The sequence below is a fragment of the Anolis sagrei genome, chromosome 5, assembly GCF_037176765.1.
Source record: "Anolis sagrei isolate rAnoSag1 chromosome 5, rAnoSag1.mat, whole genome shotgun sequence".
Taxonomy (NCBI): domain Eukaryota; kingdom Metazoa; phylum Chordata; class Lepidosauria; order Squamata; family Dactyloidae; genus Anolis; species Anolis sagrei.
Window position 1 is genome coordinate 199,637,016 of NC_090025.1, and position 14,005 is coordinate 199,651,020.

The following is a 14,005-nucleotide window of genomic DNA, read 5'->3' on the forward strand; positions in this document are numbered from 1 at the left end:
ATTCTCCTCAGAACGACACTAGTTTTGGTCCAATGACTCTAACAGGCTTCGGCCTACTAATTATCCTTAGGACGACACTAGCTTGTGGCTCACTGAGTCTAACAGGCTTCGGCCTAATAATTCTCCTCAGGACGACACTAGCTTTGGTCCACTGTATCTAACAGGCTTCGTCCTACTCAATCTCCTCAGGACGACACTAGCTTTGCCCCACTAACTATAACATGTTTCGGCCTAGTCACTCTCCTCAGGATGACATTAGCTTTGGTCCACTAACTCTAACAGGCTTCGGCCTACTAATTCTCCTCAGGATGACACTAGCTTTGGTCCAAAGGCCTCTCTTCAAGCTCCGCCTGGAAATGGTCAGTGCAAATGCTCTCTCCCTCTATCCTGAAAACACAACGAGTGGCCTACCTTACAGGGGTGTGATCCACACACGCCTAACACCCCCCCCCCCCCAAATCCTTTGGATGGAGGGTCCCTTCTGCGAAATCTGTGCGGCCCACCTGAAGTACCGCTTCTGGCTGCTGCTGTTCTTCTCCATGGCGTCCAGGGAGCCCATCCCGCGGTACTTCTTGAGCCGCACGCCGTCCGAGAAGAAGTACTCGCCCGGAGCTTCCGTGGTGGCCGCCAGCAGGGAGCCCATCATCACTGACCGGAGGAGGAAGAGGGAAGGGTTAGTTAGCGGGGTGGACGGTACACCAGAATCTCAGGGTTTGAAGGGACCTCCAGGCGCCATCCAGTCCATCCTCTTCTTTCGGCCATCAGGAAGGAAACATTTTTGGAAATGGAAATCTCCATAACCTTTTGGAAAATGGGATTCGTAACCTTTTGGGAAAACCGGGGACCTTTGGGAAAGGCCCGACCTTGTAAGAGACCGTAACCTTTTGTAAAGTATGATCTTCCCGAGAAGAGTTAAAAACTCGCTTGAGTCAACCTTCTCCTTAGTGGTCAATATGCATTAGTACTCATGCAAGGCAATTAGGTTCCTCAGCTGTTAGACTGATATACTGTATATACTCAAGTATAAGCCTAGTTTTTCAGCCCTTTTTTCAGGCTGAAAAAGTCCCCCTCGGCTTATACCCAAGTCAAGGTTGTTATTTTACTGTTATTATATTATTTTATTACATTTATTATTTTACTCTATTATTATCATTATTACATTTATCATTTTATTCTATTACTATTACATTTATTATTTTACTCCATTTATTATTGTTATTATTACATTTATTATTTTACTCTATTATTACTGTTCTTATTCCATTTTCATTATTTTACTGTTATTTTATTTTATTTTATTACATTTATTATTTTATTCTATTATTATCATTATTACATTTATCATTTTCCTCTACTACTATTACATTTATTATTTTACTCTATTTGTTATTGTTATTACATTTATTATTTTACTCTATTATTACCGTTATTATTCCATTTTCATTATTTTACTGTTATTATATTATTTTATTACATTTATCATTTTACACTATTATCATTATTACATTTATCATTTTACTCTATTCATTATTGTTATTATTATATTTATTATTTTACTCTATTATTACTGTTATTATTCCATTTTCATTATTTTACTCTGTTGTTATATTATTTTATTACATTTATTACTCTATTATTATTATAATTATAATTATTCCATTTATCATTTTACTCTATTTATTATTGTTATTATTATATTTATTATTTTACTTTATTATTACTGTTATTATTCCATTTTCATTATTTACTGTGTTATTATATTATTTTATTACATTTATTATTTTCCTCTATTATTATCATTATTACATGTATCATTTTACTCTATTACTATTACATTTATTCTTTTACTCTATTTATTATTGTTATTATTATATTTATTATTTTACTTTATTATTACTGTTATTATTCCATTTTCATTATTTTACTTTGTTATTATATTATTTTATTACATATATCATTTTACACTATTATCATTATTACATTTATCATTTTACTCTATTACTATTACATTTATTATTTTACTCCATTTATTATTGTTATTATTATATTTATTATTTTACTTTATTATTACTGTTATTATTCCATTTTCATTATTTTACTCTGTTATTATATTATTTTATTACGTTTATCATTTACATTATTATTATTATTATCATTATTACAGTTATCATTTTACTCTATTACTATTACATTTATAATTTTACTATATTTATTATTGTTATTATTATATTTATTATTTTACTCTATTATTACTGTTATTATTCCATTTTCATTATTTTACTGTTATTATATTATTTTATTACATTTATCATTTTACTATATTATTACCATTATTACATTTATCATTTTACTCTATTATTATTATCAGTATTACATCTATCATTTTACACTATTACTATTACATTTATTATTTTACTCTATTTATCATTGTTATTATTATATTTATTATTACTGTTATTATTCCATTTTCATTATTTTACTGTGTTATTATATTATTTTATTACATTTATTATTTTACTCAATTACTATTACATTTATTATTTTACTCTATTTATTATTGTTACATTTATTACATTTATCATTTTACTCTATTACAATTACATTTATTATTTTACTCTATTTATTATTATTATCATTATATTTAATATTTTACTCTATTATTACTGATTATTACATTTCCATTATTTTACGCCTTTATTATTATTATTGTTACATTTATTTATTTTTTATTTTATTATTATTGGAAGGATACGTAAGCATATTTACACTGAAGAAAGTTAAAATAATGGTTTAATCCAGATTTGGGCAGTCTTATATTAAAAATTACAGTTTTATGTACATATTCAGAAACATTTAACGTATTGACGCCTCAATTAATGTAATTGGATTGCTGTCTATTTTTATTTTGAAATTTACCTATAGCTGCTGCATTTCTCACCCTTGGCTTATACTCGAGTCAATCCATTTTCCCAGTTTTTTGGGGTAAAATTAAGTGCCTCGGCTTATATTCGAGTATATACGGTACCTAGATATCTCTTTGAACTGTCAGGGACAAAGATATGCCAATGCACAAAAAACATATAGCAGAGTTTCAGAAGTGTTCTTTTCAGTTTCCCAAGAATATCTACTCTCACTTAAAACAACTTGGTTTAAATCATGCTCCCAAGAGACCAAAAATAAGTAGACTTCTTTAAAAGTAACATAGTTGGTTTACTCACAAACTTCATGTATTCAGCATATAGGTAGTTTGCATATCAATCTAGTTACAGATAGGATTTGAAGCAGTTTCTCTGTGCAAGTAACACAGCACGTCTTCTTATAATCTTAACAGTCCATCGTCTAAAGCAACTTTCTGTTCTGAGAGTCTAATAGAGTCTCTGTCTAGTCTGATACCTCAAATGGAGTCTGAGTCCTGAACAGTCCCAGATCTGATCACATGATCTGCAGCCCCTCCCACAACTTATAATTAAGGAAAACTGCAAACCAATACACACATATACAATAGGGTAAGCAATCTGAATTGTATACAAACAAATTACTAGTGGAGGCTTGAGGAAGGTTGCCATTTTCAACAAAAAGCATCATCCAAGCCCTCCTGACAGATGACCAACCAGCAGAGAAGGAGACTCCCAAGGTTCCTCTGAGGAACAGCTCTTCTTACAGTCCTCGTGATGCAGCCTGGAATTGCATTGTCCTTATGGGCTCCTGCATCACACTCTTGGCTCATGGTTAGCTTCTGGTTTGCTAAGACACAATAGCTGTATTTGTTGGAGCTGTTTGAATTGTGTAATGTAGGTTTCAAAGTATGTATGTTTAAAATCCAGTAGCTTTGTGCCGAGAGTATTCCTGTGTGGAAAGAGTTAACTGTACCATGGAGGGAACGGCATTCCTAGAGAGGTCATAAATCAAAGTTTATAGAGCGTCATGCAGGAGGTGTGGACTAGTACTGATAACAGCGTGTTCTTTGTGTTCGCGATGTAGCTACCGGACTAAGATGAAGCAGTTTTATAATGTGCTTAGAGTTAACTAGCTTCTGATGTTTATAGTTGTAAATAAAGTAGTTTATAGCCTAAAGGTGGCTGTGATGATTGTATTCCTTGCCTTGCTGTGTGGCTGATGCCACTGACAGTATTGACTCGAGTCTAATGCGCCACCAAATCTAATGCGCATCCCAATTTTCAAAACCCTGAAAAAGAAGGAATTAGGTCGCAGAGGCAAAAAGGGGCACTCTTTGTCATTTAGCCAAAAAGGATGAGCATACGACTTGTGTAGGTTCGAGTAAATACAGTATTAGGTTTGAATAAATGCACTATTATTCCAGGTGGGTCCTGGCCAAAGCAGAAGGGGCCAAGATTTCCCTCGATACGGACATGAGCCTTCCCTAGATGCAGCCTAGAAAGGCCTGGTTAGGTGTGCATACTCACCGGTGGAGGCCCCCAGGGACAGGGCCTTGACCACGTGGCCCACCGTCTGGATGCCACCATCCGCAATGACCGGGACCCCGAACCGGCGGGCATATTCTGCCACTTTGTACACGGCGGTGCCCTGAGGCCTCCCGCACGCCATCACTAGAGACACGGAAAGAAAGGGCAAGTAGTCAGTTGGCCACATCCGACCGCAAGGAGCGTGCCCACCACAGACTCCCTTGCCTGGAAGAAATTTATTAAACATTGTTATTGAGGGGCATCTTTCACCACATCTTGCTCTAGTTTCTCAATGGATTTCCCATCATTGAACCTGATCCAATTCAACATCGTTTGTGTCAGAATTATTGAAGGTATGCATGTATGTTTTTTCAATGTGTTTCAATATGCTTAACAATGGTGTTCATATGCATTCAAGATGGATTCAGTTATGTTCAATTGTATGCTGGAATTGTTGTTTTAAGAGGCAGAGAGGCAGAGAAGAAAAGACCTTGACAGAAGTAAGATAACAAGTTCTCTCTGTTTGGGAAGAATTAGGGAGTTGCCGGCTTACAGCCAAAGTGAAACTGATAAGCAGATGTTCTGAATACTGTTTTGTGCTGTGCTTTGTAGTTCATGATGTAGCTCGCTGAGAAGTAGATGTATTGAAATGTACTAAGTAAACTTGAAGTTATTTCTGAAACTGGCAGACTGCAGTGTCCTCACTCCGACAGTTTGTGCTATGAAACAACGTTTTGGGAGTAGAATAACTACTTTCAAAGTCAGGACAGGACAATTAAACAGGAAATCACTCTTTCAAACCAAGAAAAGGAAATTTTTCAAACAACATAGTGTTGGGTTGCTGCGAGTTTTCTGGACTGCCTGACCATGTTCCAGGAGCATTCTCTCCTGATGTTTCACCCACATCTATGGCAGGCATCCTCAGAGCTGCAGGGTATTCAGTGCTAACCAAGGTGGCCAATGGCAACATTCACCCTTGCCTCTAACAGCCAAGAGTTCCTCCTCCCACCCTGGACATCATTCCACAGGGATGTAAACCACACTTGCCTAGTTTCCAACTTGCCTAGTTTGGGAGTTGTACTTGCTGGGATTTATAGTTCACCTACAATCACAGAGCATTCTGAACCCCACCAATGATAGAATTGGGACAAACCTCCCACACAGAACCTCCATGTGGGCCACAGCAACACGTGGCAGGGAACGGCTAGTCTATATAAATAAAAATGTAATGTGTGTTTGTGGGATTAACAGAACTCAAAAATCTCACAACCTAAAGTCAGGACAGTAACTAATTCTAATCTAATTCTAAAATCTGGACAGTAAATAAAGAGGTACACTCAAAAAAAAGAAAGGAATTCAAGACAGGAATCAATCAGGGTCAGCTAACACCTCCCAACAAAGGATTCCCCCGGGCAGGAAGCAGCCAGACTTTGACACTGCAAGTCCATTAAATGCTAATCAGTGTGGCCAATTGAAAAACTCACACTGGCCTCAAACAGAGAAGAGTTCTTTCTCTCACCCTGAACATCATTCCACAGATTATACATATATAAACCTCCCTTGCCTAGTTTTCCAAGAGACCTCACAACCTCTGAGGATGCCTGTAGATGTGGGCAGAATGTCAGGAGAGAATGCTACTGAAACATGGCCACACAAACTCACAGCAACCCAGCGATTCCGGCCATGAATGCCTTCGACAACACATCGAACAGAGTGTTGTTGTGATTAATTTTATTTCTACCCCACCTTTCTCCCCATAAACACACCTAATAACATTCAAAAGAAGGCAATAAAAAGGTGAGGCTGAAAGGGATCCCAAGGGTCATCCAGACCATCCCAGAGTGGAGGAACCATGGGATGCTTCTCTCTCTTCGAGGGAGAAAAGAGAGGCTGGGGTGTGTGCAAAATAGCAAAATACTTATCTAGATGACCACCTTCCCTTTGCAAAGTGTGTGTTTACATATGAAAGACAGAGAGAGAGTGTGTGCGCATGTGCGTGTCCTTACCTTCCTGGGTGATGCAGATGGACCCGCAGCCCATGCCCACGCGCAAGGCGTCCACGCCGGCGTCGATGAGGTTCTTGGCCTGTGCCGCTGTCACCACTGTGCATCCCATAGGAGAGAAAGCAAGGCCCCCGTGAAATACCCGGCCGGAAGAGGGGAACCTCGCAAGGGGAGCGGGGACTCCACTCGGATTCACAGAATCCTTGAAGAGTTGGAAGAGACCTCAAGGACCATCATGCAATCCAACCCCATTCTGCCTTCAAAGCACCCCCGACAGATGGACATCCAGCCTCTGCTTCAAAGCTTCCAAAGAAGGAGCCTCCACCACATTTCGGAGCAGAGAGTTCCACTGCTGAACGGCTCTCACACTCAGGAAGTTCTTCCTAACGTTCAGGTGGAATCACCTTTCCTGTAGTGTGAAGCCATGGCTCCATAGAATCCTAGTTGGAAGAGACCTGGTGGGCCATCATCCAGTCCAACCCCATTCTGCCTAAAAGAAGGAGAATTGCATTCAAAGCACTCCCAACAGATGGCCATCCAGCCTCTGCTTAAAAGCCTCCATAGAAATATCCTCAACCACACTCTGGGGCAAAGAGTTCCACTCTCTCTCACAGTCAGGAAGTTCTTCCAAACGTTCAGGTGGAATATCCTTTCCTGTAGTGTGAAGCCATGGCTCCATTGCGTCCTAGAATCCTAGTTGGAAGAGACCTGGTGGGCCATCATCCAGTCCAACCCCATTCCAATTGCATTCAAAGTACTCCCAACAGATGGCCATCCAGCCTCTGCTTCAAAGCCTCCATAGAAATATCCTCTACCACACCTTGGGGCAGAGAGTTCCACTGCTGAACAGCTCTCTCTCACAGCCAGGAAGTTCTTCCTTATGTTCACATGGGATCCCCTTTCCTATAGTTTGAAGCACAATATTCCAGGTGTGGTCTAACCAAGGCAGAATAGAGCATGGGGAGCAGGACTTCCCTAGATCTAGTCTAGTGTCTACCCCTTGGTTAGACCACACTTGGAATATTGTGTCCAGTCCTGGGCACCACAACTGAAGAGATATTGACAAGCTGGAATATGTCCAGAGGAGGGTGCCCAAAATGATCCAGGGTCTGGAGAACAAGCCCTATGAGGAGCGGCTGAAAGAGCTGGGCATGTTTAGCCTGAAGTAGAGAAGGCTGAGAGGAGACATGATGAGCGCCATGTATCAATATGTGAGAGGAAGACACAGGGAGGAGGGAGCAAGCTTGTTTTCTGCTTCCCTGGAGACTAGGACGCAATGGAACAATGGCTTCAAACTACAAGAGAGGAGATTCCACCTGAACATGAGGAAGAACTTCCTGACTGTGAGAGCCGTTCAGCAGTGGAACTCTCTGCCCCGGAGGGAGTGTGGTGGAGGCTCCTTCTTTGGAGGCTTTTAAGCAGAGGCTGGATGGCCATCTGTCAGGGGTGTTTTGAATGCGATTTTCCTGCTTCTTGACTTCAAACTACAAGAGAGGAGATTCCATCTGAACATGAGGAAGAACTTCCTGACTGTGAGAGCCATTCAGCAGTGGAACTCTCTGCCCCAGAGTGTGGTGGAGGCTCCTTCTTTGGAAGCTTTTAAACAGAGGCTGGATGGCCATCTGTCAGGGGTGATTTGAATGCAATATTCCTGCTTCTTGGCAGAAAGGGGTTGGACTGGATGGTGGCCCAGGAGGTCTCTCCCAACTCTAGGATTCTAGGATTCTATTTATTCCCTCTGCAAGGAGACTCAAGGTGGTTGGAGGAAATGGGTCCCTTTGGAGGAGAAGGGGGCTCTAGTAATGAAGTCAACTCAAAGGATGAAAGGTCTGGAGACCATCAATAATCCCTATGAGGAGAGGCTTAAAGAACTGGGCCTCTTTAGCCTCAGAAGGGAACATTGAGACAAGGAGACAGGAGAGGAGCTGTGTTTCCGCATGTGAAAGAGTGTCCTAAGGAAGAGGGAGGAGGCTTGCTTTTGGCTTCCCTGGAGACCCAGGAAAGGAGACTCCATTGAACATTGTAATGAAGTTCCTGACTCTAAGAAGAGCTGTTCAGCAGTGGAACTCTCTGCCTCAGAGTCCAGTGGACGCACCTTCCTTGGAGGCCTTGAAACGGGGGGGGGGGGGGGGAGGAAGGGGCTTGAGGCTGTTAGGAATTGCCAGAGTTGAAGTTCAAAGCACCTGGAGGGAGGGCCAAAGCTTGCCCAGGCCTGCTATAGACAGGATTTGGCTGTTGCTTGGAGGTGTGAGCAAAGAAGCTCTGCTCCAGGTGGAAGAAACACCTGTCTCGTGACGTGGGAGGGGGAGCGGGGTGGGTGGGGAAAGGGTCCCGCCGAGGCTCACCATTGCCCCCAATGACTTGCAGCTCCGGGTACTTGTGCTTGATGTAGTGGATCATGCTGATCTGATAGACCGAGTTCCCTTGCGAAGAGTCCTTTTGGCACCGCAGGAAAGGGAAGGAAGGGGCGAGAGGGGCTCGTTAGCATGAAACTCTAGACAAAAAGGGGCACCCCCAAAAGCCCTGCCCCACCAACACTCACACACACACACACACAATTCTTTCAAGGAGGAGAAATGAAGGGAAGTTGGCCCCACAAGAGGAACAACAATATCCTTCTTTGTTTTGTCGTGTCAGGAGCAACTTGAGAAACTGCAAGCCATTTCTGGTGTGCATTGCAACCATTGCAACTGGAGGAAAACAAGAGAAGCCCCCGGTCCGGATGGGAAGGCTCGGGCTCAGCCTCAGGGATTGCTTTCCAACAATGAGCGTAGGGCACACTATGTCACACTATGATTTTTGTTCCTGGCTTATCAATGCCACTATTTCCTAATTGGTTCTATACTAAAAACATGGGGAAAGTATACTAAACTGCAATTTGTTTTTGTCTTTGCAAAAGAGACATCATCCTGCAGCAGCACAACTGGCAATAATTTCCCCACGAATCTCTCGTCATTGAGTCACAACCCATTCAACATACATTTTTGCCAGAAAAACAAAGTTTTTGGAGCAATAATAATAATAATAATAATAAACTTTATTTATACCCCGCCACCATCTCCCCCATGGACAACAACAACGAATGAACAACAACAACAACAACAACAACATCTCCCCAATGGACAACAACAACGAATGAACAACAACAACAACAACACCATCTCCCCAATGGACAACAACAACGAATGAACAACAACAACACCATCTCCGCAATGGACAACAACAACAAATGAACAACAGCAACAACACCATCTCCCCAATGGACGACAGCAACGAATGAACAAGAACAACAACACCATCTCCCCAATGGACAACAGCAACGAATGAACAACAACAACACCATCTCCCCAATGGACAACAACAACGAATGAACAACAACAACACCATCTCCCCAATGGACAACAACAACGAATGAACAACAACAACAACACCATCTCCCCAATGGACAACAACAACGAATGAACAACAACAACAACACCATCTCCCCAATGGACAACAACAACGAATGAACAACAACAACAACACCATCTCCCCAATGGACAACAACAATGAATGAACAACAACAACAACAACATCTCCCCAATGGACAACAACAACGAATGAACAACAACAACAACACCATCTCCCCAATGGACAACAACAACGAATGAACAACAGCAAAAACACCATCTCCCCAATGGACAACAACAACGAATGAACAACAGCAAAAACACCATCTCCCCAATGGACAACAACAACGAATGAACAACAACAACAACACCATCTCCCCAATGGACAACAACAACAAATGAACAACAACAACACCATCTCCCCAATGGACAACAACAACGAATGAACAACAACAACAACACCATCTCCCCAATGGACAACAACAATGAATGAACAACAACACCATCTCCCCAATGGACAACAACAACAAATGAACAAAAACACCATCTCCCCAATGGACAACAACAACAAATGAACAACAACATGGGGCTAAGCACGGACAACATATTACAGCAAAATAAAACCAAAACATAAACAACAAACAACATCATCAAAATTACATTAAAAAATAGGAATACAGTAACAAAATAACAACTACTTTCGAAGTATGGATCACCACAACTGAACAGGAAATACCTCTATCAAACCAGGGGTGTAAATAGACATACTAAACGTAAACATAATGATAGTAAAGATAATAAACAACAACAATAATATTACAAATAATGACTATTATCCTAGGCAACGTCCCTGCAGACAGCCAATTTTCTCACACCAGAAGCGACATGCAGTCTATTCTTAAGTCGCTTCTAACATAATAAATAAGCAAACAAACCAGGAACAGGTTTAATAATAATCATAATAATATAATATTACAAATAATGACTATTATCCTAGGCAACGTCCCTGCAGACAGCCAATTCCCTCACACCAGAAGCGATGTGGAATACGTTCCCAAGTCGCTTCCAACATGATAAAAAAGCAAACAAACCAGGAACAGGTTTAATAATCAGAATAATATAATAATACAAATAATGACTATTATCCTAGGCAACATCCCTGCAGACAGCCAATTTTCTCACACCAGAAGCGATGTGGAATATATTCTCAAGTCACTTCTAACGTGATAAAAAAGCAAACAACCAGGAACAGGTTTAATAATAATAATAATAATATATTACAAATAATGACTATTATTCTAGGCAACGTCACTGCAGACAGCCAATTTTCTCATACCAGAAGCGACGTGCAGTATATTCTCAAGTCGCTTCTAACATGATAAAAAAGCAAACAAACCAGGAACAGGTTTAATAATAAGAATCATAATAATATAATATTACAAATAATGACTATTATTCTAGGCAACGTCCCTGCAGACAGCCAATTTTCTCACACCAGAAGCAACATGCAGTATATTCTTAAGTCGCTTCTAATATGATAAATAAGCAAACAAACCAGGAACAGGTTTAATAATAATCATAATAATATAATATTACAAATAATGTCTATTATCCTAGGCAACGTCCCTGCAGACAGCCAATTTTCTCACACCAGAAGCGATGTGGAATATATTCTCAAGTCACTTCTAATGTGATAAAAAAGCAAACAACCAGGAACAGGTTTAATAATAATCATAATAATATAATATTACAAATAATGACTATTATCCTAGGCAACGTCCCTGCAGACAGCCAATTTTCTCACACCAGAAGCGATGTGGAATATATTCTCAAGTCACTTCTAACGTGATAAAAAAGCAAACAACCAGGAACAGGTTTATTAACAATCATAATAATATAATATTACAAATAATGACTATTATTCTAGGCAACGTCCCTTCAGACAGCCAATTCTCTCACACCAGAATCGACGTGCAGTATATTCTTAAGTCACTTCTAACATGATAAAAAAAGCAAACAAACCAGGAACAGGTTTAATAGTAATAATAATAATAATATTACAAATAATGACTATTATCCTAGGCAACGTCCCTTCAGACAGCCAATTCTCTCACACCAGAAGTGATGTGCAATATATTCTCAAGTCGCTTTTAACATGATAAAAAAGCAAACAAACCAGGACCAGGTTTAATTATAATCATAATAATATAATATTACAAATAATGACTATTATCCTAGGCAACGTCCCTGCAGACAGCCAATTCTCTTACACCAGAATCGACGTGCAGTATATTCTTAAGTCACTTCTAACATGATAAAAAAAAGCAAACAAACCAGGAATAGGTTTAATAATAATCATAACAATATAATATTACAAATAATGACTATTATCCTAGGCAACATCCCTGCAGACAGCCAATTTTCTCACACCAGAAGTGAGGTGCAGTATATTCTCAAGTCGCTCCTAACACGATAAAAAAGCAAACAAACCAGGAACAGGTTTAATAATAATCATAATAATATAATATTACAAATAATGACTATTATTCTAGGCAACGTCCCTGCAGACAGCCAATTCTCTCACACCAGAAGCGACGTGCTGTATATTCTCAAGTTGCTTCTAACATGATAAATAAGCAAACAAACCAGGAACAGGTTTAACAATAAACATAATAATACAAATAGTGAAAATAGTAATAAAATGTCTCCTTTGTGGAAAGAAAAAGTGGGAAGTAAATAACTGTAATAAACGTGAACATAATAAACATAAACATAATAAACACAATTAAACAGGAAATAACACCGTCTACTGTGTATTTAATTTTATAATGGAGAGTTTTTGTCTTGTTACATGTTTTGTATTGTTCTATAATCCTTGATGTGAGCCGCTCCGAGTCCCTTTGAGGAGATGGGGCGAGGTACAAATAAAAAATTATTATTATTATTATTATTATTACACACGCACACTCCACTTGCCTCATTTCCAACAGACTTCACAAAACTCTGAGCCACAGATGCAGGTGAAACATCAGGAGAGAATACTACGAAAACATGGACATGCAGCCTGGAAAAACTCACAGCAACCCAGTTATTATTACTGTTGTTGTCACTGTTATTGTTGTTATTATTATGATTTGTGGCCACAGAAGGGCAATTCCAGCACAGAAGTGGCAAATATGAGCCATGGCAGCCTGACAGAAGAGGAGGGTGTGCATGGACATGGACATCTCTTCTGGCTCTAGGAAACTCTTGGTGGCTCTTCTGGGGTCACCTGACTCTCAGGGGTTGGGGGCGGCCACTCACCAGGACCACGACGTCGACCCCGGCCTGCGTGAGGAGGTCCAGGCGGTACTTGTCGTCCTCCCGTGTGCCGATGGCGGCGCCGCAGAGCAGCTGCTTCCGGGGGTCCTTGGAGGCCAGCGGGTAGTCCCGGTTCTTCTTGAGGTCCGTGCGGGCGATGATGGCCACCAGCTCATCCGCGTCGTTCACGATTGGAAGCTTCCCTGCAAAAAGAGGAAGAGGCTCAACGACTGGTCAACAGGGACAGTGTTACACGAGAGACCTAGAACACCTTTTCACCACAAGCCACACTCTGTCCAGGTAATCCAGTCAGTAGAAGTTTATTGAAAGAAGATTCCAAAAAGAGGATAAAAGTTCAAAAGGTGATTTCCAAAAACAGCCGAGAGTCCAAAATCCTTTCAAATACAGTCTCCAGAGTAAATCCACAAATATATTCTGTTTTGGTTAGACCACACCTGGAATATTGTGTCCAGTTCTGGGCACCACAATTCAAGAGAGATATTGACAAGCTGGAATGTGTCCAGAGGAGGGCGACTAAAATGATCAAGGGTCTGGAGAACAAGCCCTATGAGGAGCGGCTTAAGGAGCTGGGCATGTTTAGCCTGAAGAAGAGAAGGCTGAGAGGGGATATGATAGCCATGTATAAATATGTGAGAGGAAGCCAAAGGGAGGAGGAGGGAGCAAGCTTGTTTTCTGCTTCCTTGGAGACTAGGACACAATGGAACAATGGCTTCAAACTACAAGAGAGGAGATTCCATCTGAACATGAGGAAGAACTTCCTGACTGTGAGAGCCGTTCAGCAGTGGAACTCTCTGCCCCAGGGGGAGTGTGATGGAGGCTCCTTTTTTGGAAGCTTTTAAACAGAGGCTGGATGGCCATCTGTCAGGGC

General features: G+C 40.5%; 1 protein-coding gene across 2 annotated transcripts in view; it reads right to left on the reverse strand.

Moving 5' to 3' along the window:
* The window catches only part of IMPDH1 (inosine monophosphate dehydrogenase 1), a 55,117-nt gene that overhangs the window by 21,087 nt on the left and 20,025 nt on the right, over window positions 1-14,005 (reverse strand). For both annotated transcript variants that reach the window (XM_067469422.1, XM_067469423.1), the window contains exons 8-12: window positions 13,120-13,319; window positions 8,773-8,863; window positions 6,431-6,526; window positions 4,425-4,568; window positions 504-648 (exon numbers count right to left, since the gene is read on the reverse strand). In XM_067469422.1, the coding sequence (XP_067325523.1) occupies window positions 504-648; window positions 4,425-4,568; window positions 6,431-6,526; window positions 8,773-8,863; window positions 13,120-13,319 (676 nt within the window). The remainder of the gene's footprint in view (window positions 1-503; window positions 649-4,424; window positions 4,569-6,430; window positions 6,527-8,772; window positions 8,864-13,119; window positions 13,320-14,005) is intronic.